This window comes from Polypterus senegalus, chromosome 3 (genome assembly GCF_016835505.1).
Source record: "Polypterus senegalus isolate Bchr_013 chromosome 3, ASM1683550v1, whole genome shotgun sequence".
In the NCBI taxonomy this organism is placed as follows: domain Eukaryota; kingdom Metazoa; phylum Chordata; class Cladistia; order Polypteriformes; family Polypteridae; genus Polypterus; species Polypterus senegalus.
The window spans coordinates 270981511-271009357 of record NC_053156.1 but is presented as its reverse complement, the minus strand read 5'-3'; the positions used below and the strand labels follow the sequence as shown (position 1 = coordinate 271009357).

The window sequence follows — 27847 nt, the reverse complement described above, 5'->3', positions numbered from 1 at the left end:
CCCGGGATAAACAGGCACTGGGGCGCCGCCTGACGGTGGCCACGGGTCCCTACAGGGCTGGGCTTCCAAGCCCCCTACCCGAGGCCTCCTGCATAACCAGGATGGACGCCCTCTCTCGGTCTGGAGGAGGCACACGCCCTCCTCCGGTCTCCCAAGGTGTCCCGGCCGGGCTCCATCCCCGGCCAAAGACCACACGGGGTAAACCGGCATCGGGGCGCCGCCTGGCGGTGACCACGGGTCCCTAAAGGGCTGAGCTTCCAAGCCCTGTACCCGTGGTCCCCAATATAACCAGGACGGACGCCCCCTCGCAGTCTGGAGGAGGCACAAGCCCTCCTCTCCTCCTCCTGGGCGTAAAAACATACTGTAGAAAACTCCACTACCACTGAGCTGTATTCGCTTATTACGCTGGTCATTACAATATTATGTGAATGCATTAATTTTGTTAATACTGTATTATATTTTGTTAAATCTTTCAGGGCTATTTTTTTCCCTTTTGTCCCAGGGTTTAATATTTTTCCAGAAAACTCAGTTTTCTAAAAAACACACAAAGCAATGGTTTCACACATAAATGAACATCAAATACATATTTTTGACAATTGTCACTCTGTTTTATGTTCCATGAGCCTCTGCAGTATATAAACTCACCTGTTTGTCTCATCACTTATGAGCTGAAAGGCATTTTCTGGAAAAAAACAGCTTGAAGTAGTCGAGTGGCTGGTAATCCAAGTGTCCACTAGCACGTGGTGTCATTTGATGAATCCAATAGCCAGCTTGCCTCCCACGGATATTGATGTCTGCCATGGCTGCATGTTCAGATGATGCAGGTACCAGACTTTCATTTTCAATTTCCAGATCACTTGCATCAAAATTCGAGTTTGAGAAGTGAGAGTCCGATTCAACACCGCAAAAAATAAATAAATAATATGCATTTTGCTTTGCGTATTCTCTTTGCTCTCTCGCCCGATGTCGCTGCCATTCTAGACATTGTTTACGCTACTCAAGCACACGCAGGGATCCCACGTCCAGTCACTGATTCTAACAGTCCTCCTTGCAAACAGGGTCTACCTATAAAGTAACAGTGAATTTTATCAACATTTACAGCTTTTATTGTCCTCTGTCCCTGGATGTTAACTTTAGTCAACATTCGCCCTCAACTCCTTGTGCCTGACAAAAGTCAACATCCTCCCTAAAAGAGCTAATATAGTTTTATTTTGTAAATAAATATGACTATTCTCTAAACTAACTTACGGTATATAATTTTTAAAGTAGCTGTTCTCTTATCTGTCTCAGCCTCGGTCCCGACTCCTGACGGATAATCGAGGTTTTACTGTATTTAAATCTCTGTGGCTGTATTTTGTCACATGATGACTATGTCAGAGGATATCACAATGATTCAATACCAATCAATACGGATCAGGCACCAGCCTCCCATTGTCTGATGGATGTTTTGTGACATGAAAGCTGTGTGAACTTGCATATTTTGCTAGCCATTAGCAAAAGGAGGACAGACATTATTAGAGTAGTTACTGTTTCCATTAGAGAAATCTGTACTCATTTAGGAAAATTCTGAAAAAGACCCACAAAAATTTCCATGCCAAAAACACCACAGCTCATGACAACATTCCAGTGAGTTGCAGTATTACAGGACCACACTGCCTGCATTATAATATTAGTGACAACAGAAAGCAACTGTAACATTCCAGTTTGATACACGGACCACAAGGAGGAGGAGGAGAAGTAGACTTATAGAGAGGTAGCATCTCAACAGTAAAATGCCCATAAATAAAACAATACTCTTACGTAGGGTGACATTTCCCTCTTTTTTTCAGTTCACTTAAAAATTTGAAACAAATGTTTGGTTGAAAGGGAGGAAATAGCACACTGCAATCCACAGCACCAACCTCCTGGAGTATTGGCTATGGCAGGATATGAAACTTTCTCTGGGTAAACATTTGCTCAGGTCTCAGCAGCCAGCACCTTTCAACAAACTCCTGTGAAAGGCTCAATGGAGAAAAAATAAAACAAGCAGGCAGCTCTCCTGCCAGACTCCAGCCTGCCAGCGACCAGGCGTCTCCTTGTTGTTTCTCTAAGTTTCAAAAAAATACGCAGGTAGGTAACCTTTATTTTTTTTGCAAAAGTTAATTAACAATAAACAACCAAACTGAGTGAAAAATATTTCTGTAACACTGTATGTGGTAACTAAAAATTAAACAGCATTACAAACAATTAAAGTCACTTGAATGAGTGTGCATTTCACTGTTTAGAAAACGAAAGGCTTGTCATAGAGTAGGCTCTGTGCATGCTTAAGTTGGCACAGATGGGAGCTGGTGGGCAACTGACCAGTAACCCACACACCTGTGGTTCATTAGAGTTCTGTCATTAGTTACCTGCCTGATGGGGATCATAAAGTGGGAGTGGCTCAAAACTGGGAGGAGCAAATTAGTCATAAAATTAAAAAGGTTAATGTGCTAGTGCCTGTGTTACTCACTGAAGTCTGATTAGCTGAAGCTGGCCAATAGCGCACCAGTAAAATGATCAATTACAGATGTAACAGGAGACCGTTCAGGTGGTAAAGTTTTTTGATAGATAACAGACATTGTAAGTTATTCTAGTTTCTCATTGTGGTGATTGATTAAATATTGTTAATATATGAGCATGAATATTGTGTGTACTCATACTTCTCACTTCTTGCTGTATTAGTGAAACACGTTTCATGTTTTATTTATAATTAGTGGAAGAGTGTGTAATAAGAATAAACTGAAACTGAAATTGTTTTGAAATCTCTTTTAATAGTTTGTTCAAGATTGCCTCATACCTTTGTCACCCGATTTCTTTTCTCAGGGACTAATAATGTGCTAGTTAAGGTTTGTGGATCATTCAGCATTAATTATAATTGACCAGGCATATTAATCTAATGCTAGTGAATGCTATAGAGTATAATGAACTATGAATAAGATTGACAAAATGACTGGCGCAATGGTGTCCATGTCATTTCTGCCATGCCTTACAATAATTTAAATTGTGAATTTCCCCTTGGGATTAATAAAGTATCTATCTATCTATCTATCTATCTATCTATCTATCTATCTATAAATAGAAAAAGAAAAAACAATAAACAAATCAAATACAAGAGGATCACTTCTAGTGTGGTTTCACATTCTGTCCATCTTTACTCATTTGCTGTGGGCCAAGGGCAGGGATGAATGTAAATGTCTGTGTTATGTTTTGATCTTTGATACCTGTATATCTGTTTTATATTTGGGGCTACTAAGAATTACGTATAAATGCTTTGAAATCATTTTAGTTGTTTTGGTACAGCATGAGAAAAACCCTACATATGATATACTGCTTGACTCATATCCTGAGATCTAGTTATGTAAGACATCACAATTTATGAGACCCCCCCTCCCCCATTTTTGTCCATCTAAACCTGAAAATCTCTCATTTTTATGCCATTTTGAACAATATTTTGTACAGGGAATTACATAAATCTTAAACAAATAGATCTCTTCAGCAAAAATGATCAGAAGGACTTGAAGTGGTGCCTATCACATCATTCAACCCCAGGGGTTCACCCCCTAATGGAATAAGAGGCTTCAAAGTTACTCCTTTCATAAAATAATGGGCATCAGTAATATAGGCATGAGGGTGCTGATATTTGATTCTTTACTGGTGGTCCTAGCCCTCTAAGAGAAACTCCTAGAAGGTTAAAAATGACACATTTTAAAGATAAGCATGTGGGATGTCATTTTAGACTAAAGATTACAAATATGATGTTATTTTTGACTTTTGGTCTTTCACTTGGTTACTTTTACTGGGTGGAAATGACAGATTTCTATTACAGTTGAGAATAATTCAACTGAATCACACATTTTAATTTTCAAATATTTGACACAGCTATTCTTATTTACTTCTTTCTCATGAAGCAAATCATTTCTTATAAACACTCCTGAATCATTTTTTATTCTGCCATTATTGATTTTGTAAATGTATCTAAGTCAATGTCAATGTCAATTTATGTATATAGCACATTTAAAAAAACGGGAATGCTGTGGCCAAAGTGCTTTACAATAAAAGAAGAAAAAACATACAATTAACATAAATAACATAAATAGAAATAAAATAAATGAACATAAATAAAATAAATAATAAATAGAAGTAATGTTATATAATCACAATGAGGAAACCATCAATATTACTGAAGGTCCCGGAAAGCAAGTGAACAGAAATGAGTCTTTAATCTCGTTTTGAAGAGTTTAATTGTAGACGACTCCCTTATGTAATGAGGTAAAGAGTTGCACAGGCGAGGAGCAGCAGCTGTAAAAGCCCTGTCTGTCCCCCTTAGTTTTACACTTAGTATGAGGGACAACAAGAGACAACTGACCAGAAGATCTAAGCACTCTAGATGGCTGGTGTAAAACACACAATTCAGATAAATAGGCAGGAGCAAGCCCATGTAAAGATTTAAAAACTAGAAACAAGATTTTAAAATCAATGTGAAATCTGACAAACAGCCAGTGTAAAGAAGCAAATTTTGGAGAAACAGAATCAGACTTTCTTGCCCCAACCAGGAAGCGAGTGGCAGCATTTTGGAGCAACTGTAACCTGCGTATCAGGGATTTGCTAATCCCAGAATACAGCGAGTTGCAGTAATCGAGGTGAGAAAAGATAAAAGCATGAGTAGCTTTCTCAAGATCCCTAGAAGATAAAAAAGGCTTGATCTTACCTAATAGACGAAGCTGGAAAAAGCAACTCTTGACTACTGAATTAATCTGTTTCTCAAAAGAGAGGTTACTGTCAAAAATAACACCAAGATTGCGGACTTGAGGTTTGCAAAAGACAGAGAAAGAGCCGAGAAGTCCAAGACCAATTTGGGCTTTAGCTGATGGACCCACTATAAGCACCTCCATTTTATTTTGATTCAGATCAAGAAACTTATTAGCCATCCAGGATCTTAGTTCAGAAAGACAGTTGTGCAGTTGAGTCATTGCAGAGTTGCAGAAAGGAATATAAACCTGAGTATCATCAGCATAGCAGTGAAAAGAAATGTTAAATTTCCTAAAAATAGCTCCAATAGGATGAGGGTATATAGAGAATAAGATAGGACCCAAAATGGATCCCTGAGGAACACCACACTTAAGAGGAGCAGTAGACGAAAAAGAGGAATTTAAACTCACTGAAAGTGTCCACCAGTTAAATATGACCTGAACCAGTTAAGAGCAGCCCCTTTAAGTCCAACAAGATGTTCAAAACGCAACAGCAAAATCTCATGGTCAATAGTGTCAAAGGCAGCGGACAGATCAAGGAGGACAAGGACTGCAGCACCACCTGAGTCAGTAATAATAGAGATGTCATTGAATACTTTTAGGAGGGCCGTCTCAACACCATGATAACGCCTAAAGCCAGATTGGTAGATCTCAAATAAATTATTGGAGTTAAGGTGATCAACCATTTGATTATAAATAATTCTTTCTAATATTTTAGCCAGAAATGGCAATTGGGAAGTCAGTGAAAATTGGCTAAAACTCCAGGATCTATGCTGTCTAATTACCTTTATTTATGTAAAATACATTTTTACTTCTATGTAAATGGAAGATTGGTGATGGGGTCAAGCATGTTTTATGAGTTATTTTTAGATTCTGATTTTATAACATTAAAAACGTCAAGAAAATTTGATTTTAGTATAGTGTTTCTTTGTATGTTGTGGAGGACTGCCGGCTTTTCATGCCAGTCCTCACCCCCAGGCCGCCAGGAGGAGCTCTGCCGACAGCAGGATAGTGCCCCGAGGTCCAGCAGGGCCTCATGGACCTTGTAGTGTTTATACACAGCCCTGCTGGATACCTTGGGGGCCACCAGGAGTCGCTGTGGGGGGGCTTATGGGCTCTTTTGTGCCGTATGACCCGGGAGAACGTCACGGTCATGTGACAGGAAGGAACGACGTGCTCCCGGGTTGAAAAAAAGGACTGTTTGCCCTGACCCGGAAGGAAAAAGGAACTGTGGACTGTTGGGACAGGAACACCTCTGGGTCAGGGGCTATAAAAGGACGATGCCTCAGTCCAGACACTGAGCTGAGCTGGGTGGTAGGAGGGCGAAGTGTCTGGGCGAGGAGGAAAGAGAATAGTGTTGTTATTTGTAATTTATGAGTGTAGAGTGGAGGGTGCTTTGTGCACGGTATAATAATAAAAAGAAGAGTTATTATACTTTCACCTGGTGTTCAGAGTGGTACCTGAGGGTGTTAGAGGTGGACCACGCCTCTATCTGCTACAATGTCTATGGTTTGTTTGGAAAATCAAAATTGATTTTCATATCTTAAAATTATAGTTTTCATTGGAAAATTGTGAATTTTGTGCTGTTTATAGCTTCCTAATGACTTAACATTGCTTAGCAAAATCTTAAATAAGAGCTTTCTGTGATATCCACCCTGAACGCCAAAACCTACGTATGTACAGTGATAACTTCCCAAAAAAATTGACCTATCTTTTTCAAACTAGTTTGTGTTTGTCTCGATGCAGGCTCCAGGTCTAATATTGTTTGCCCAGTTCATTCAGTAATTATCCTATACCGTTCAAAAAATGCTTAAACTATGTCCAATCATAACTGTGATAGGAACTGTTTATTGTAACTAGAATTTTTGTAGTTTGCTTTGTTTAATCATGAGACCAGGCTGATTGATTTGCAAAATATTTTGCATAAGTAGTTTTTAAGTTAACATGTAGTTTGCATGGAAGGAGTGTATGGGCCAATCCATAACAATATTTTCATTATTTTATTAACTAGTACAATACAACATGTTCTCAGTGGCTTATGGGTAAGTTGGAGTCATTAGATCCTGCTTGTATTATTTTGCCTTCCTCTTCTGGATTCCCTTTGTGAAGAATTTGTAAACTTGATTTGAATTACTTGGTTTTGATCACTCTGCTTTCATTTCTGGTCTTTGATAATAATTTGTGAGATTTTGGTATTGTTTATGAATTGTATTTTTTTTTGGAGGCTACATTTTGTAGTTTACGTTAAATTTTTGTTTTTCTGTTTTATTTTAATGCTAATACTTTACATTTTGCCATTTTTGAATAATTTTGTTACTAAACTTTATATTTAAAAAACTTGTTTAGTTTTTTGGAGCCACTCCTCCACTCCTTGGCCTAATTTTTATGTTCGGGGTTAGGCCTGCCTTTAGTTTTGAGGTTTACTGTAAACGTTTAGGCCTGATTTGTGGAGTCAAGTCTTTTGGAAAATTGGTGGCAGGAGTTGTGAAGTGTAAATAAGGGCCTAAAAATTTTCCAACCTGAGAGAAACTAATATTCTAAGATGTATTGTTAAGAGATGGAGAAAACAGAAGATGGAAGGCTTTGTAAATGGAAAGGCATAAATATAGTCAGGGGACAAGGATATAGCTTGGAAATCAAAAAAGTCAAACAAAACCAAATTAGCTAGAAAAAGGGTGCAGAGCTAGTATGAATTCCCTGGCCCCTCAAAACAGCAAAAGGTCTCTCTCTAAGGCAAGCCTGGCTAGAGGAAAAACAGGGCCTCAGTAGGCCTCCAAACTTAGGGCAGGATTTTAAATTCGAAAAGGAATAGCAAAGAGTTTCAAAAGCTCAAAGCATGTCTCTCCAGGAAGTGAGCCGTAAAAAGTCTGGCTGGGGGTAGCAACAAGTACACAAACAATCTTTAAAAAAACTAATTGAAGATTTATTAACAAGAAAACAGAGAAAATATATAAATAACAAAATGCTGAAAAATCAAAAATGGAGGCAAAAAGGAATTGCCTGAAAGGTAATTCTCCACAAACAAGTCCCAATAAATAAAATAAAAAAGGAAATCCTTAAAACAGAGGCAGAAAATGTCAAAAAAGTGGAGATTCTAAGACTAATAGTAATCAAAAAGCGAACTCCCCAAACAACTAAGCGCATTCAATGAATGGTAAGGGACTGCATGTGACCCGACAAAATCATGCAGACAAAATCGCGCTGACAAAATTGCGAAAGTTTTGTTAAATATGAATTACTAGTTTAAAGCATATATAATAATGTTTATTTTAGAAGTCAATGTTATTTGTTCGCGGCATGCCATTAGCACGGCACGCAGATAGTCCTTAAGATCACGCCCTGCATATGTAGGTAGAATTGCATCAAGATGTCTTGATAGTTGAGTGTATTTAGACTTGCTGGCTGCCTGACTGCTGGTAATTCTGCTTTGTATACGACGCGTTATGCCAACCCTCGACTGAGTTATTTGTTCACGGCATGCCATCAGCAGTTATAACAGTTATAACCTAGCACATAATGTGTACATAATGCACACGTACGCGTTCCACTCTCTTGGCCTCTCTCGCAATTTTGTCGGGGCACATTTTTCAAAACTAGTTAACGTTTTGTCGGCGCTCATATGTCTATCGCTCTTTTGTCGGTGAACCAGGACTGCATTACCCATCAGCCCTTAGAGGGCCGGGAGATGTGTCTCATCTGTGACGAAGAGGTGGCCCTGCCTCTTGGGGAATCACCCAAAATGCACAGTAACTAAATAGATTATAATTAATATGCAACTTTAAATAATGTGCCAGCGGACACACCGAGAGCTACGGCCTCTCTCTCTCTCTCTCTGGCTCTCTCGTCCTGAACACCATCTTTCTATGTTCGTCAAAATGCTCTCCACTTTCCATATGCCTTTACATCAACTAGTAGATTTCTATTGTCCTCCACTCCTCTATGATGTTCAATAGGTAACAATCCACCCCTGGACGACTGTTCCTCTTGCTCTCTCATGGGGCCACTGAGCACCTGCTTCTGCTCTACCATGCTGTCATACACTCCTGATTTTTTTCTTTCCTTAAACTTTCAGTTTCCTTTTCTTGTATTCCTGCTTCAATGTACTTGGGCTCCTTTTTATTCTCTCGTGGGCACAGGTGCCTTTTTAGCAAACCCCAGAGTGCTAACAATGAAACTGACTGAACTGTGTGCATCTGCATGTGAATGCAGATCCAGCCAGTTTCCCCATCAACAGTCCAGACTCGCTCATTCACGCTACCGTATACACTTATGCCTGCCTGGACCTTAAGTGCATCGTTTTTAATTAAACCTTGCACATTGCCACAGACCTCTAAAACGCCTCATCATAGGGAGAATATGGCAAAACAACAGAGAGAAAAGAAAGTCAGAAATGCAGCTGGGCAGACACAGGGACTATAAAGGTGGTGACAGAACAAAGAGCTCTGTTAGTGATATCTGCGCAGGATAAACAGTGTAGTAAAATAGGCAGTAGACACGAAAAGGTTTTGGGGATGGCCACCCCGTATACTTAAAAAAAAGGCAGTCAAAGTGAAAAAATCATCTTCACAAACACAAGTTCAAGACAGAAGATGAAACAGGGTTATAAATATGGTGGAAGACAGGAAAAGATGGAGTCAGGATGTCAGAACAGGAAATGATGTGGCAGGTAGATGAATTTTGGGTACTGGAAGTGATGTCATCACATGGGGCCAGAAGAGATGGCATCAATGGGTGGACCGGTAGTGATGTCAGTGAGAGGCATGGTCTTTGGTTGGACTGCAGAGGGACAAAAGAATAAAGGATCAGATGACAGCACCAACCCTTGGTTCGGCTGAAAAACCTCACTATTTGAGAAGTTAGGAACAAAATCAATGATGACTATTTTTTAATGTATTTGCTGAATATGAAATCTTCTCACTTTACTGGATATGAATCCCTTCTGCCCATTCTATATAGACTCTCTTGTAATACATCGATTGAATGATGTGATCCTATTTTTAATGAGCATGGGCTGTTTAAGTATTTTTTAATGAAGTATCTAAGAAGTCTAAATTAATCAACAGTATGAGTGACAAGACCTGCATATGGTGTGTGTAAAAATGTAGAGCTTGGTCAATGTTAACTAACAGTAAGTTTCATCTCTTGGCTGTGCGCTAGATCCAGATGTTTTAAAAGTGCCCTTTAAGTAAAATAGTTACTAACTAACATAACAACCACATTATCAATACTGTTTTCACACTATACTGCCATGCAAAATTTGGGGATGCTAACTGTTAAAAATCCTTGTGTCTTTTCATGCAAACCACCTCCACTCTGACTGAGTTGCTAAATGTCACCGTCATGATGCCACCATTGCTGTAACAGAAGTATTAGTCTCTTTGAAGGCAGGTGTACAATTTATACGTATGGAGACAACCATGAGTGAATTGTGCTTAAAGGTGGGTGGGAACAATGAGAGGCTCACTGAGTGTCACATTCCTAAACCAATCCAAAGCCTCGTGAAGGCGGTGCTCAAAGTAGAGGCGGTGATTTTGAACTGCAAAGATCAGAGGTGCTCTCGTAAACCTGGTCTGACAGAGAGTAAACTTCTGTTTATGGTGAGAAGTCTACAGTTGAAAAAAATTCTAAAAAAAGCCCTATTAGACATATAAATGTGTGTCACATGTGCAGGGAGCACATTGTACAGTGTGTTGTAAAAATAAACATAACCTTATGAAGGAGGAAAAACATTTCTGTTACATCCGGTTATACATTGGTATTCAACAGCATCAATGGATGACATGTGAAACATGAACGATATGTTGTCGCAGATGCTGTGTGTGCTCTCTGTTGTTCAGCGTTACAATGACAATGTAAGAGTTGATGTAAGCTTGAAAGAACTGGCAGGTATGGTTATGAAAATGTGAACTGCAAAATATATCTTTGAAGTAAATAGTGTGTCACAACCAATTAACAGGACTGCCGTTAAGAGAGCTGATAACAAAGAGCCAAAGGAGATGCTAAAACTCACAATGGACCAATCAACAAATCTGACAAGTAGATGCACAGATGAAGTCCCACAACATCCACTTTCTGACTACATGTATAAACAAATTACTAAAGAAATGCAGCATCACTGTCTAACTGGAAATGCAAATATGCCAAAACAAAACAGCCAAGGTGTTTTAACACATAGAATAGCCACAGACCACAATGCTAATCTAAACTCTTTTTGCTGTTGTTATGTCATACAGTTAAGCAATAATTAAAATGTCGAAAAGACAGAGGCACTTCTCAAACATGTCTAGTCAAGTAGTTGTCGTGGCCTACGTGTGTGTGTGTCTGTCCGTCTGTCTCCACTGTTGCAGTGATCATGACAATGTGTAAATTAATTATTAAGCTTCAGATACCTAGTGCTATTGAGTTACTGAATTTTATCTTTTTATTAGTCTGTTGTTCTGTATCTTTTGCTCACACCCCGATACCCTGACAGCAGAATAAAATGCACGGACTGGAGGAGTTGGGGACGGGTGTTTTAGGAAGAAGCCCAGTGGATGGAGCCTCTACAGCACAGCACAGCTATTTACTCCAAACTGTGTATTCTTGTTTGGGAATCATATTGGGTCCCGCCAGAATACAGACATACAACATTGGTGTTGTACAGGTAGAAACTAACTTCAAGAAACAGATACTATGCAAGTAACATTTCTGTAAATAACATAAATCACTTGCTAGATAAAGTGTTCAATAATTGGCAATCTAACATTAATAATTGAACATTGTTATTACCTTCTTGTGAATTAGCCCCCTGAAAAGAGAAGCATTCCCTATCCAGTGCAATTCAGATTAATGTTTCTCATTTCAGCATCATTCTCCAACTACAAGCCAAAACAAATTAAATAAATTTAGCATTAAAAATGGAAAAAATCTTAAACCCTTTTGTTTTCCTTTTTCCAATTCCCTGCTCCTGATGGCTACACTCATTGTCATGACATCATTGACATTTGGTAACACTGCAACAAAATTTGGGAGATTGCATATCACTCAACATGAAACTTTTGAATGATTAATATGCTAGAGGCCACTTATGTTGCTTATTAGGTAGCACCACCTCAGAGACAGTGTCTCTAGCAGAAACAGAAGCAGACTCTGTTAACCAGGAATTCAAACCGTATCCAGCTAGCAAAATATACTTGGGCCTCATCTAGGCAGACATCTCCGAGCCAGATCCTAATCAGTCGGCCCAGATGTGGCAGTGATACTTGGTTCAAGTCCATTTGGATTGACTGCCCAGCACTGGCTGAAGGCCATTTGGGCCAGAAAGTGCAGCAGATCCTTCAGTCATGCTCTGCATCACCCCAGAATCTGCCCACTCTTTTTTTATACTTCACTCTGGTCTGTAGCAATTGACCTGAATCCCCTAGGGAAGACTGCACAGCTCTAGCCGAGTCAGTCGGGGCGGATGTGGCAGCTGATCACTTGGGCCGTCACAACACCAGAATATCTCCACTGTGGCGCTCCAAGTACCTGGAGTTGACTTAATGGACAGTCTTCGATAGTTGAATCAGATAACCCTCCCACAGCCCTAACCTTAACCACAGTTTAACCATTCAGAGCCCTGGAGGTTCACAGCTAGATTTGATTGCCGTCAGCTCCATCAGCTTTGGAGCTCCATGGTGGAGGCTCTGTGCTGCGGAAATATATATAGTTGGGAATCTGCCTGTTATCCACTTCTTCTCAGAATCATCCTGATTCCTTCAAGTCATCAACTAATAATATTTTCACAGTCACTTATAACTATAGAAAAAAACAATGGGCATCTATTTAGTAAATGTTAACATATTCCAAATGTAGATGTGAAATACCCCCAAAATTTTTAATTCGCTAGAAAAAAGTTACCATACATAAAGTAAAACACATCTAAAAGAAAGACAAAATGGCATTTACTCATCTATTGTATCTGGTAAAACAGGCCTTGGATATGTTGTGTTCTTTACTTCTTCAGAAGATATTCATTGAGAAAACGTTGTCCAATGTCAAGTTTACCTCCTTGTCACTACCTATCAAATTTACATTCTTATCCATCAGTTTGCTGTTATCGAAGTTATGTTTGCCTGTCTGGGGGTCGGTTTTGCACTTTCCTGCCGAAGAAAAGGTTAAATCTCTACAGTATATGTATATACGTCTATCTATCTGTATGTCTGTCCACTTTTCACAAGAGAACTGCTAAACAGATTTAGATTGGGTTTTTTTCTATAATTTGCTTGAACATTTCCGGATGATTTTGTGACTTCTCTCATTGCACTAAGTAGTATTGTTCCCTTGCAGGAGTGATTTAATTGTGCTAATCCAAGACAGAGGCTGCGGGCCGAGGGGAGGGGGAAGCGTGATGTCAGGAGTGGGGAGCCAGGCGGGGCCCTCCTCACTCACATGCCAGCCTCTGCTCAAATCGCTGTACCTCTGGCCACATGTTGGAGCGTACCTTGCATCCATTTAGCTAGTGATACCTGTTTGTTTATTGATTTTTAAAGTTTGTCCTCTTTCACTACTACACGGGTAGAGCTGCAGGGAATGTGTGAGCATTTTTACTGTATTAAAATGTATGGTTCATTTAATTTTACAAGGGAAATGTAAGCATTGTGTTACATACTGAGGTAAGGCTATTTCCAAGAGTAAAATAACAATAATCCTACGTTCTATGACATACAGTTAGGTCCATAAACATTTGGACAAAGACAACTTTTTTCTAATTTTGGTTCTGTACATTACCACAGTGAATTTTAAATGAAACAAATCAGATGCAGTTGAAGTGCAGACTTTCAGCTTTAATTCAGTGGGTTGAGAAAAATAATTGCATAAAAATGTGAGGCAACTAAAGCATTTTTTTAACACAGTCCCTTTATTTCAGGCGCTCAAAACTATTGGACAAATTAAATAACTGGAAATAAAATGTTCATTTCTAATACTTGGTTGAAAACCCTTTGCTGGCAATGACAGCCTGAAGTCTTGAACTCATGGACATCACCAGATGCTGGGTTTCCTCCTTTTTAATGCTCTGCCAGGCCTTTACTGCAGCGACTTTCAGTTGCTGTTTGTTTGTGGGCCTTTCTGTCTGAAGTTTAGTCTTCAACAAGTGAAATGCATGCTCAGTTGGGTTAAGATCAGGTGACTGACTTGGCCATTCAAGAATTTTCCACTTCTTTGCTTTAATAAACTCCTGGGTTGCTTTGGCTGTATGTTTTGGGTCATTGTCCATCTGTATCATGAAACGCCCAATCAATTTGACTGCATTTAGCTGGATTTGAGCAGACAGTCTGTCTCTGAACAGCTCAGAATTCATTTGGCTACTTCTGTCCTGTGTCACATCATCAATAAACACTAGTGTCCCAGTGCCACTGGCAGCCATGCACGCCCAAGCCATCACACTGCCTGCCTCCACCGTGTTTTACAGATGATGTGGTATGCTTTGGATAATGAGCTGTTCCACACCTTCTCCATACTTTTTTCTTGCCATCATTCTGGTAGAGGTTGATCTTGGTTTCATCTGTCCAAAGAATGTTTTTCCAGAACTGTGCTGGTTTTTTAGATGTTCTTTAGCAAAGTCCAATCTAGCCTTTCTATTCTTGAGGCTTATGAGTGGCTTGCACCTTGCAGTGCACCCTCTGTATTTACTTTCATGCAGTCTTCTCTTTATGGTAGACTTGGATATCGATACACCTACCCCTGGAGAGTGTTGTTCACTTGGTTGGCTGTTGTGAAGGGGTTTCTCTTCACCATGGAAATGATTCTGCGATCATCCACCACTGTTGTCTTCTGTGGACGTCCAGGTCTTTTTGCGTTGCTGAGTTCACCAGTGCTTGCTTTCTTTCTCAGGATGTACCAAACTGTAGATTTTGCCATTCGTAATATTGTAGTAATTTCTCAGATGGGTTTTTTCTGTTTTCGCAGTTTTAGGATGGCTTCTTTCACCAGCATGGAGAGCTCCTTTGACCGCATGTTGTCTGTTCACAGCAAAATCTTCCACATGCAAGCACCACACCTCAAATCAACTCCAGGCCTTTTATCTGCTTAAATGATAAGGACATAATGATGAACTTGAACACACCTGCATATGAAATACCCATTGAGTCAATTGTCCAATTACTTTTGAGCCCCTGAAATGAAGTGATTGTGTTAAAAAATGCTTTAGTTGCCTCACATTTTTATGCAATCGTTTTGTTCAACCCACTGAATTAAAGCTGAAAGTTTGCACTTCAACTGCATCTGAGCTGTTTCATTTAAAACTCATTGTGGTATTGTACAAAACCAAAATTAGAAAAAAGTTGTCTTTGCCCAAATATTTATGGATCTAACTATAAATGCCAACCAGTGAAAAAAATCAGAATTGAGAATTCATCAAAAAAAGATTTGCAGGGTGGGTGTGTGTGCTTTTGTCAAGAGCCATTTACAGCTTTGCCTAGGGCAGCCAAAATGCTGCAACCATTATTTCATCTACACTAACATTTTCTTTAACGTCTACGGAAGTAAAACTATAAGCAAACTGTTGTGTCTGCATTCTATCTAAATGAAGTAATGCAGGCTTTGCTGTAGTATCTCTAACACTTAATATAGTTTGGGTTTGGGGAGAGGGCTACAGCAGCGACCGGGCCATATTATTAGAATATGACATGGAGAAGTAAATGGCAAAAGGAAGGGATCATACTGAGGCTGGTGAAGGTGTAGGCCCATCTGGCATTATCCCCCACCTCCAGTAGAATTGTATACTTGATAGTAATAATCATTTGATACTTCTTGACTTTTCCGCCAAGTCCAAAAGTGCTGCTGGGATGAACACAAGGTAATAGATCAGTCAGGTTTACAAACTTCACAGCACTCACTCCTAGTAAAGATGGAGGAGCTGTTTGGAAGCAGCTGAGAGCAGGCAGACTCAGCTAATGAAGGGAATGGATGTTGCAAACTGTTTTAGGGGGCTAGAGACCTCCAAATCTGTTTTAGTATATACTGTAGTTAATATTAACATTAGTTGTTATTTAACTGATGAATAATGAAGAGTGGTTCCCACAAGGAACTGTATAATCTAGTCATGTTGAGACGGTGGGGAATGATGTCAGATAGGGTCTCCATACCTCTGTCCAGATGCGGCCTGAGTGTATTTTATGGGGTGGTTATTTAGGCAAGGTCTATTCTTGACTGAGTGCAGATACAAAGTGCGAACTGAACTGCTAACAAGTCAGTTTCTAACTGAGACTAGTCTCAAATACAACATGCTATAAACGTGCTGCAAATTATCAAGGGCTGCGTATTCTAAAAAAAACTCAGCCCATATGCAGCACGCCATAAGCGCACTGCAATCAGCAGACTGTATTTATTCTGGACTTGGCCCAGATGTGACGTGCCATAGTTGGATTACAAATTATCCCGATTTTTCTAATCCGGATTTGTTTCAGATATGGGCTGGCAAATGTGAATCAAGCCAGATCACTACTGACAGCGACAGAGGAGAACTAAAATCAGGTCAATTGTAGTGTAGTAGGCAGGATACATTGCATTTTAATTAAGGAGAAAGGGAAATTTTAATCTGGGAAAACCATTTGTGTGGGTTTGTTACAAATGTAGCATTTCATGCTGGAATATATTGTTTCTTGAGACAGACCATAAACATCTTGTCATTGGGTGCGCAGCAACAACCAACAAGACAGAGTGCCCATCCACCATTTGCATCTTCTGTGTGTGTGTTAGGGGATTTTTCTGTGCTTCTCAAATTAGAAAAAGTCGTCCAATGAAATGTTTACATCCTTTGCCAATGCTAAATTTATGTTCTTATCCATCAGTGTGCTGTTATTGAAGTTGCTTGTGACCGTCTGGTGGTCAGTTTTGCATTAGAAGAAGGAAAATGGAAACTGGGTTAGTTTTTCTGCGTCACTCTCAATCTTGTGTGTACGACAGCAAAAAGACTCCAGAAATACGACCAAAAAATCTGGATTACAGTAATCCCTTGCTATATCGCGCTTCGACCTTCGCGGCTTCACTCTATCTTGGATTTTATAAGTAAGCACAACTAAATATATAACGCGGATTTTTCGCTGCTTCGCGGGTTCTGCGGACAATGGGTCTTTTTTACTTCCTGTACATGCTTCCTCAGTTGGTTTGCCCAGTTGATTTCATACAAGGGATGCTATTGGCGGATGGCTGAGAAGCTAACCAATCAGAGCACGCAGTTAAATTCCTGTGTGTTGAATGCGGTGTTAACCAGGAAGTTTCGTCTTGCTCATTCAGCATCAACGTGTTTCGCTGTGTAAAGAGTTAACTTTTGTGCTCTTTTGTGTTTATCTTTGTGCATAGTCAAGCCCTTCATTAAGGCTCCAAAATGATCTGCTCCTGCTACTGCTTCAGGGTCTGTGCCCAAGCGCCAACGGAAGATGTTAACGATTGCCGAAAAGGTAAACGTTTTGGATTTGTTGAAGGAAGGGAAAAGCTACACCACTGTAGGACGCCATTACAGCATCAATGAGGCTACGATTCTTTTTATTTAAAAAGTAGGAAAAGAATATAAGTGTCCTTTTAACCAGGGTGCAAAACGAGTTGTAAGTGGATGTAATAAGGCAGTAGTCTGGATGGAATCTGCTTTAGGGATTTGGATTGAAGAAGAATAACGGCGGTGCTACACAGTCGCCTGAAGTGGCTCCTTTAGAAGGGCTGTAACGCTCTCCTTTGTTGAGCAGTAAAATTAAACTCATTGTTATCAGACAAGTCATCGTGTCGTTGTTGGTGAGTAACCATAATTAATTTTCTACTTACAGTACTTAGTACATATGTACGTGCGTTTAGTGTCACTGTACACACATTTACTGTATACAATGTTTCTTGCATTGTACGTATTTATTGCTGGTGGCCTGTCTATCATAATGGCTGTAACATATTTGATATCGGAGACACTCGATATCTTTAAAATAATATTTAGGTTTTACTGTATATAAACAGTGTGTTTATATACATAATTTCAATGAATCTTACCTAATATCTAAGAGAATACAAAGGGATTATGCTGTATAACTGTGTGGGGAATATTTATAAACAGTGTGGGAGAGTTTATAAGGGCTTAAAATATATAAAAATAAGCATACAAACATATGGTTTCTACTTCGGGGATTTTCACCTATCGCAGGGGGGTCTGGAACGCAACCCCCGTGATCAAGGAGGGATTACTGTATATAGTTTTTTTTATCAAATTAACTAGGGGGCTTCCCCCTACTTGCTTCGCTCACCCACCCCCTCCCAGGGCACGCCACGCACCACCCACTTCGCGTCTCTGCCGATCGTGTTGTGAAGAGGGTTGCTGAACGCACCCCAAGGAGATGCGGATGCTCATCTGAAACCCCCTCTTAAACAGTGATGCAATGGGAAACAAATACATTTTTTTTACCTCCTCTGTGCTCGGTCGGCTGTTGGCTTGCTGCTGCTGCTGTGCTGCGTGTTCTGTGTGATCTGCATGTCACACAGCACTTCGAACATTTAAAAGCCTGTACAGCAGCTGTCCTTTTGTCTAACTGCCTTGTCTCGCGGGATGTTAAAGTGTCTCCGTGAAAATCACATCTCGTCTCCTTCCAAGCCTTCCATGATTTTTTTTATAATAGAGAGATTACTTGAAGAACATAAAATTTTTATTGAAAATAAATCATTCATATTCATTAAACTGACGCCAGTCAAAGCTACTGGTATAGTTGTGTTGGTGGAGTGCAGCCTGTACTGAAATTCACCTCGTTTGTTTTTAAAATTGAATGTCTTTAACCATATTAACTTTACTTTTCCTCCAAATCCCAAGTACATGCAGAAGAAGTCAATTTGTGACTTTAAATGAGAATGAGTGTGGGAGAGTGTGCGATTGAGTGTGCTCTGTAAGTAATATAAAGCTGCTTAGGGAAATGGATGGGTGGGCTGGTGGATGATCTGATATCCTTAATCACTAGGATTTGTCGTAGTGCAGACAGATTTGGCACAATGCTGTCCATCTCATAAATGTGTCATGTGCATCAAGTTCTGAAGATATGAGATGCCAAAAATAATGTTTATTATTAACATTAAAAATAATATATCACTGCATTATGAGAACTGAATACATGTGTTGGGTGCTGTAAGTGTCATTGCTTCTTTTTTAGAGATGTGTGTTAAAAAGAAAAATATAACAAAATATTCAAACACTCAAATTTTTCTCTTTGCAGGCTCATCATGACTACACATCATGTTCTCGCCCTCATTCTTGTGGTTACAACAGGTACTTGCAGGGCTGCCTATGCTGACTTTGATTATGGAGGGATGCCCGTCCAGATCAACCGGCTATTAGGAGAGCCCAGTGTGTTGACTCTACGGGGTAGGGTGGACTCCAGCTGGTATCGTGTTCTAAATAGGCAGGGCTGCCCTCTTGAGTGCGACTGTCCCATACAATGGCCGTCTGCAATGTTCTGTGACAACAGAGGCTTGTTTTATGTCCCCACATCCTTTTCTCCAAAGTCACAGTACCTTTTCCTGCAGGGAAACAGCATTACAGCCTTGCCGAAGAGCATGTTTGAAAACACCACACTTGTCCGTTGGCTCATTTTGGACCATAATGTTTTGACCAGCTCCCAGATCGACAACGCCTCCCTGAAGGGGCTGCACCACCTAGAGAACCTCTTCATGAACTACAACAACTTAACAGAGATTCCATCCTCTCTGCCCAGCGGTCTGAAACAGCTTAGGCTGGCCTACAACAGAATTAACAAGATTGGACCGGGGGTGTTGGACAACCTGAAAAACCTCACATTGTTGCTTCTCCACAGGAACCAGCTGAAGGTCATTGGCGAGGCAGATTTTAAAGGTCAGCAGCACAATTTCTTAATACTGTATTTCAAAAATTAGGTTCTAAATCAAGCAATGGGGACACACTTCTCGGACCCATACAAGCCAAAGAATTAATGCTTTAAAACTGATCTCTAGAAAACAATTTCCTTGTTGACAGTTTTAAATGTGTTGCAGAATAGCCCAGCCACCAAAAAAAATAAGCATCAAATTGCAGCCGTCTGCTGGGTACAGTTCCAGTGCTGGCAAGCTAAAGGATAAAAAAATCTTAAAGTGCAGAGAAGAGGCTGATAGCCAGACCTTGATGGCTGCCCAGCATCTCAAAAGGTAGTTTGCACTAGCACTGGAGCAAAACTTACATATAAATAAAAGCCATATCTAATTAAAATTCATAATTATTAAGCCTGTATAATAATGAAAAACTCACCTCTGCAAATCCACAGCAACCAAATCAGTGTATTGAGTGGTCTGTAAAGAGACCACCAAATGAAAAGCCAGGAAGACACTTACAACATGCACTGTCCCAACTTCCTTAAAATTCATTTACAATTATTTATAATGTAAAATGCTTTACAATTGAAATCAATCATACATCAGCACCAAGCCGTATTTTTATATCACTACTGTACTAATATTTTAAAAATTCCAACAATGGAGATGGAATTGCATGCCCTCCTTAACTTCCCAGTTGTCCTTGTTATGTGCAAAGCTGTCCCTAAGCATGCATCCCTGCCAATGTGTTGCCATGTATTCTTTAGCTTTATTTAAATGTCTGCATACATACCTCATACAATATTGACCCCCTTCTTTTTGACACACGCTGCATGCCCAGCCTACCTGGAAAGGGGTCTCTCTTTGAACTGCCTTTCCTAAGGATTCTTCCATTTTTTTTTTTGTGAGTTTTTCCCTTGTCTTCTTAGAGAGTCAAGGCTGGGGGGCTGTCAAAAGGCAGGGCCTGTTAAAGCCCATTGCAGCACTCCTTGTGTGATTCTGGGCTATACAAAATAAATTGTACTGTATTGTGTTGTATTGTATACAATGTAGTGACAGCCACGAACTCTGTATGCGTTAAATCGTAAGAAGCCAATTGGAGTGAAGCAGCATTGAAGTGCAATTTTTTGACTTTCTTCTGTCTATCTGATGTGCAAGTCTAACTCTGGGAAAAATAGCAAAAAAAAAAAAAAATAAACAAAACTGGGGGATCAGGGAAAGAAGAAAGTATCCATTATTTCACTATTAAAATCTGTTTGTTATTTAGAACATTATAACATTAAAACAATCTAGACAAGAACAATTCATTCAGTCCAACAAAGCTTGCAAGTCATATCCACTTAATTCTTCTAAATAAACATCAAATCTAGTTTTAAAAATCCCTAAGGTCCTACTATCCACCACACTACTTCATAGCTTATTCCATGTGTCTATGGTTCTCTATGCAAAGAAAAACTTTCTAATGTTTGTGCGACATTTACCTATCTTCTTATATAATATGCTACCGTGGCTGTTCATTTGTCTGTCCAGAATTGTAAATCACCTGTAGCTCTCAAACCGTTTGACCTGAAATTTGGTACACACATTTAATACGTGACTTCTATTATCTGCTTTCAGGGTGATGATTGACCTCCAAGGTTATTCCTCTCTTTTATTTTATTTTATTGTAGCTTCAACTCTCGGCAGCAATCAGCTGGGCGGCCAAGTGGCGCATGTGTACAGACGCTGTTCTCATTCCTACCACCTTCATCGTCACTTCCCCTACCTCTTCATATCTTAAATCATTCTTTTGAGGCAGATTGAAGACTTAAGTGCCAGCTTAAGTGAAAAATTAAGGAAAATGTACTAAGTAATTGCAACACAAAAACTGACTTAATCAGTTTTAATGCGAAAAGCAGGCTGCTCAACAAGCACATCAACCTCTGAGCAAACAAATGCTAAACATACAGAGAAAGAGGATGAAAAAGTCAAGTGTACTGCATGTTATCGCCATTACTGGTAGAGTATAATAGAGCTTAACATGGTCTCTAATCATAATCTGTAGTTTGATAAATTGTAGCACCAAATCACAGTCAACTCACAGATCATGGCCCACCTTTTGACTCCAAGGGTGTCTGGATGCTTCCTCAGGAAAGTTTTCATGTTCTCCCAGTGTTCACATTGCTGGATTTCTGACTCATTGTTATGTTCTGACATGCTGTGAAAGGAGTGATGACTTTAAGCTTGTGGCCATCTCTTTGTAAATCTGGTCATGATTAAAAAGATGAGCAATTCTGTAAACATGTTAATAATGAAAATAAAGAGTTTATATGGTTTGTCACTTCATAAGAAAGCTAACGTAGAAAATGCCTAAAGATATCCAGACATTCCTTAATTCTATCCAGACAGAATGACCAGTTTATAATTTTATCCAGAATGAATAACCAAGGACAAATTACACTCAGACGAAAAAACAAATTGCCTAATTATCTCCAGAAAAAGACAGGCTAGGAAACATTTGTCAGTGATGATCATTTTCAAAAACCAATTCTCAATAGTAAACAGGCAAAGTAATCAATTCTGAATTTTACAATGACGCCTGCCTGTTCCCCACTGCAGCAGTATTCAGGCATAGGAAGAAGTTGTCTATAATATCCAGACATGGACCTCCATTCTAAGTACTAATCAGACACAAACCAATTCTTAGTGGTAAACACACAGAAATCCGTTTGTCGTTCTAACCACACACAGAGTAGTTGTCAAATCTAGCAAAACATAAACCAATTTTTAATGCTATCCAGTTACGGAAACCAGTTGTTATTGCTCATTCCAATTCCCATTGTTAATCACACACAAAAATTAGTTCTCAGTACTATTAGGCTTATGAAAATTAGCAAGAATATTTTAAGTATAACCGAGAGAAGAGACTAACCGAAGAAGCAGATGAAAACCAAAAAGTCTACTGTATCCTTACTAAAGCTAATTTGCTACAAAAAATGAAATGTAAGCAACTGAAATGTTTTCATGTCAAGCCATTAAATTATGTTTTCCTTATTGTAAGATTTATTGACTTGTCAAGAAATTAGTATTTAAGATTTCTCTTATCTGTTTTGAAAATTTTTTACTGAATAAAAGCAAAACTAGTCCTATGTCAAGTTTTTTTTTTTTTCTAGTTTCTGTATATGCATTTGCAGTGAAATCCAACAAAAAAAAAGCTTTTGAAAAAATGATTTTAAAGAATTATGTGAATGAGTAACAAAAAGTGTTTTGGGATCCGCAACCTTGGATAGAAGTGTTTCCTTTGATGAACTTTTAAACCCATTTTGTCAACAACCTAAGGTTATAACCTCTGAGGACACGACCCTAAACATGTAGTTGTAACAATGGAGAAAACAAAATGGCCACAATGAAAAATAACCAAAATAGTGTAAAAAAACACCCCAGATAATTTAACAAAACCAAAAGCAAGGCTCCAATCGAAACAAACCGATATCAGATTCAGAATAAGGAGCTAAAAAATAGTCAAAATGAGTGTTCAGCCTAGCAAAAAGCTGAAGAATAAAACATAAAACAATTAAATAAACAACTTATTCATAACAAGTGCTGCCTAGGCAGAGAAGGCAGATCTCAGTTTAAGTGCAAAACACAGTTCTTGGTGCTAAACAGATTTAAAAAAAAACAGCATCAGCAGATACAGAAACCAGTTATCTGTTCCAGGCCAACACTCAAATCAAATCAGATCTGCAAATCAATCTGGCATACACCCCATCCATCTCTGTAAAAAAAAAAAAAACAATTTTTAGAGATAGCCAGAGACTGACATCATCATACATCGCATGGGTTGTTCTTGGCTGAGAGCCGCCACAAAGTGAAATCTTGGACTAAGACCTAAAAATAAGCCTTTTTATAAAGCTACGTAGGTTAGAAAATATAAACACAGAACAGGATTGGCGGCCAACAGAGGAAAATTCTCATTTGAAACACATTGGCCATAACTGCAGGAACACTAAGACACCACTGTAATTGAGTGACCTCCTCCCCAAGTCATTAGGGATAGTTCTTCATCCATGTGCAATCCCTGTAGATATCCTTTTAACATGGGATTGGCAGAAGATGTTGAGGTTTTCAGAGTTAGCTGGGTTGTTATCTTGGTTGGGTTAGGATTAGGGTTAGGAAGAATTATGGTTAGGAACTGTGAAGGAAGCATACAAATGCTCACACTCCCATGCATCCTCTATATCCCACTCTCCTTATTGTAGTCCTACTAGTCATGTATGAATAATTACACACCTAACACTAGATAGAAAAATCAGTGCTCAAGGCTAAACAGGCACAGTATTCAGATCTTCAGACTCACAACTCTTTCTAATTCCAAATCACACAAACAACTTTAAATGTTAACTAGAAAAGTGAAAAAAAGTTCTTAATAGTAATCAATCACAGAACACTCCCAAGTGTCTTTTCAGATGTGCAAGCTATTGCTTAAATAATATTACACCAAAACTTAAATTAACATTACATGCTACTTACCGCAGGTAGTTTATAGTGATGCCCGAGAAAAACTTTTAATCTCACATTTCCATGCAGAATGAACATAAAGTTTCTAATGGAACAGGCATCCACATATCAACTCGTCTAGACATATGCTCACAACATCAAAAATTCCTCTGCGTTCATCTGTGCAACCACTCCTGATACCACTTGTCACGCCTGGGTCACAGATTTGCACAGAAACAAAGGAGGTTGTAGCGATAGGAACTTTATTCAAACACTGATAACAAACATTTCTCTTTTACAAAACTTTAAACGTGCTCCTTCACAAGAAGGGGATGCCAGTTGCGTCTCACAGTTAAAAGAATGCAAACATATCTTCTTCTTCAAAGGAATGTGCATCAGGAGCAGGGAAGGTCAGAGAGAGAAAACCAAAACAATCAATCAAAAACTGGCAGGTGCTGCTCGGACTTTTAAGTCTTCGAAGTACTGCTCGGATCGTGCGATAGATCAGCCGCAAGTAAGCCCAGCAAGCAAGGGAGCAATGTGAAGGTAGTCTTTCAGCGTCTTGTTTAACCTGTAGGGATGCGAACAGCCCCCCAGATCACAACATGTATTTTTACTAAAATAAATATAGTTAAATAAGCCTGGTCTTGAAAACACTCTCATGAAGGAAAGTTGAACGTGCTGAAACGTTTGAATTGTGTACCCGTCTCCTGTCATTAAATTTCTTTTCATATCCACACTTGAAGTACTTTGGGGTAATTTAGAAGCAGGCTGTGAACATCTGCTTGTTGAAGCATCTCAAATATCCACAAGTCCGAAGTGTATTCTTTTCAAGTTAATATTTTGTTTTTCGTTAACCTTGCAATGTTGTTATCATGTGAATTGCGATATTAAGCTGATCTTGTGATTAGTGATAAGCAAAATGATTTTGGCAAAAATGAATTGCAGCAAAAGTTAATGTTTTCCTTTACAAAAATATTTGAGAAAAAAATTGCAATTTGCTTCCAGTGAAATTCATACCAATTACGCAAGAAAAATGCCATTTACTGTAGTTCCTGTCTTGAAAAGTTTTTATTTATTAATTCTGCATGTGCCTTCCAGTCAGTTACTATTTAAATAAAGATATTATAAAGGAAGTGTGCATATCCTGAACTAGGATAAAGCAGTGGCTAGGTACCTGGTGGAGTAGACAGCAGTGACTTAGTGATAAGTTTTAATAAGCAGAAGATCCAGCAGATGTCCACAATGGTGTGCTTTAGTGTGTCCTTATGTGAAAAATATGCTGCATATCACATTTTTAAAAAATGCACTAACATCTCTGCTGCGATGTGAATGAGATGCATATATTGAACTGATGTGACCAGTGGAATACGAATGACATGCTTAACAGCTAAAGAAAAGAAAACAAATATACACAGAAGAATGAATTAAGCTTTTGTTTTCCAACCCCAAAAAAACTTTAAACCTCCAAAAAACTCATTTTGCAGTTTTGCACTTCATTTTAGTTCAGGCTTTGCAAAACTTTATGTCAATCGACACTTTCCGGTTCCACTCATCACTACTCTTCATTAGTGAATGAGGTGGCAGGCCAGTCTTCAGTTCAAATGTTTGGTCACCTTTGAGCGCATTACATTTTCATACACAACAGCATTGGACAGAAAGTTGTTTCTTTAACAATATTTTACCAAACATATCCGTGTCTGGGACGTGGTGAGCATACAACTTGACAACTTGACATGTGGATTATGCATTACAAGTAAAGCAAGATTTTTTAATAGATGTTTTTGATATTGTTTGGAAATCCTTAGACACATATGCCTTCAGCGTTGTTATCCAAACTTACCAAAATGGGCGTGAGGTATCCTGAATGCACCAAAAACGCATTCAACCTACACAGCCTGCCCACAGAGACTCACCGCAAATGCAGTCAACCTCAAAATTGTTAGCTGCAGGTTTCTGGCCTAGTGGATCCCAAACAAGGTGATCTTGCAAAATAATTAGACATGCTCCAAAAATATAAAAGAACCCCCAAAAGAGGAATGATGATCATAAACTCTTTCCTCGTCTTCTTAGAGAGTCAAGGCTGGGGGGCTGTCAAAAGGCAGGGCCTGTTAAAGCCCACTGCAGTACTTCTTGTGTGATTTTGGGCTATACAAAAATAAACTATTGTATTGTATTTTATTGTTTGTGTACCAAAAGGCAACTCAAAAGTCTAAAGGATTTATTAGAAAAATACAAGCAAAATGCTGAAAAGAGCAACAAATAGACAAAAATGAGTTGCCTAAAAGGGAATCCTAAGTAAACAAGTTGAAATCCACAACCCAAACGTAAAAAACAAAATATTTCAAGCAAACCAGAAAACTCAAAGAAAATAGAAATACTCAGAACTCCTTCACAATGTTCTCCTACTTCTGAGCCTTTCCTGCTCTGGCTAAATAGCTGGAGGGAGGGGTCAGGAGTGTTGCTGTCAGGATGGCCCCACCTCCTGGGGCTCCAACCACAAATCAGAAGGAATGTCACTACATTTATATGAATGAATCATGAAAATACACAAAAATATGAAAAACAATAAAACAAAAAAAACAATAAAGCACAAATGTTTTGTCAATGAACTGGCAAATAAAAGTCTGAGCAAAAACTGTGAGATGCACATAAAAAACAAAACACAAAAATTATAAAGTAAAAAAAAAACTGAAGCCCAATAATCATGATTGAGAGAACAAAAGGGCCAAAACAGAAAGGGCACGTGAGAAAAGAATACAAAGATAAACTTTGAATATTTCAGAGATTTGGTATCCACAGATCGGATAAGCATTTGCACACACAGCCATCCTTTAATCCTACTGAGTCAATTACCCATGGGTCCCAGCCTGAAGAGGTCATTTCATTAGCAACACTGGAAGCAGACCTATTGACGGAAAAAACACTGAAGGCCTTTTTGAGGATCAAAGTCATAATAAATCCTGACAACATAAATACATTTAAATACTTAATAATTGTTATCTGTTGTGGGCTGGCGCCCTGCCCGGGGTTTGTTCCTGCCTTGTGCCCTGTGTTGGCTGGGATTGGCTCCAGCAGACCCCCGTGACCCTGTGTTAGGATATAGCAGGTTGGAAAATGACTGACTGACTGAATGGTTGTTATCTCTGTTCTGTATGAAAACATGAGATTAGACATTTTTCTCCGCCTTCACAACAAACCACGTGGGGAAAGTAATATATTAAAAAAATGTCATTTTTAAGTGGAGGATTCCTTTACTTCTAATTTTACAGAAAATAGAGGTTAATTTCGACCAATGATATTCATGTAAATTTCTTATTGGTTGCAAGAATCAATGCTTAAGTGTATGGAGGCACATAAACACCCACCCTTAATCAAACACAAAAATCAGCATGTGGTGGAAAGAATACAGAGAAATTAGTGAACTTGACCTGTCATGTGCACTAATTCATTGTTATGTTATTTTCTAACGGGGGTGCTAGAGGCTATCCCAGCAAGCATAGGATGCAAGGCAGGAGCAAACCTTGGACAGGGCACCAGTCCATTCCAGGACATACACAACCACACACCGAACACACAGTATTACTAATTTAGCATCACCAGTTCACCTAACCTGCAAGTATCAAGAGCACCCAGACGAAACCCTCACAGACATGGAGAGAACATGCAAGCTTCGCACATGGAGGACCTGGGATGTGACCCCTAGTCTGGTTACCACAGCACCATCATGCCGCACCCACTAATTCATTACAGCTGCAGAAATTTCATGTAGTGATCAGTCAACTCTGCAGTCATATTAT

General features: G+C 39.1%; 1 protein-coding gene across 1 annotated transcript in view; it reads left to right on the top strand.

Moving 5' to 3' along the window:
• Positions 1-1733: 1733 nt before the first annotated feature.
• The window catches only part of zgc:113307 (uncharacterized protein LOC553753 homolog), a 37180-nt gene continuing 11066 nt past the window's right edge, over positions 1734-27847 (top strand). The window contains exons 1-2 of the mRNA XM_039749178.1: positions 1734-2109; positions 18965-19599. Coding sequence (XP_039605112.1) covers positions 18972-19599 — 628 coding nt within the window. The 5' untranslated portion in view covers positions 1734-2109; positions 18965-18971. The remainder of the gene's footprint in view (positions 2110-18964; positions 19600-27847) is intronic.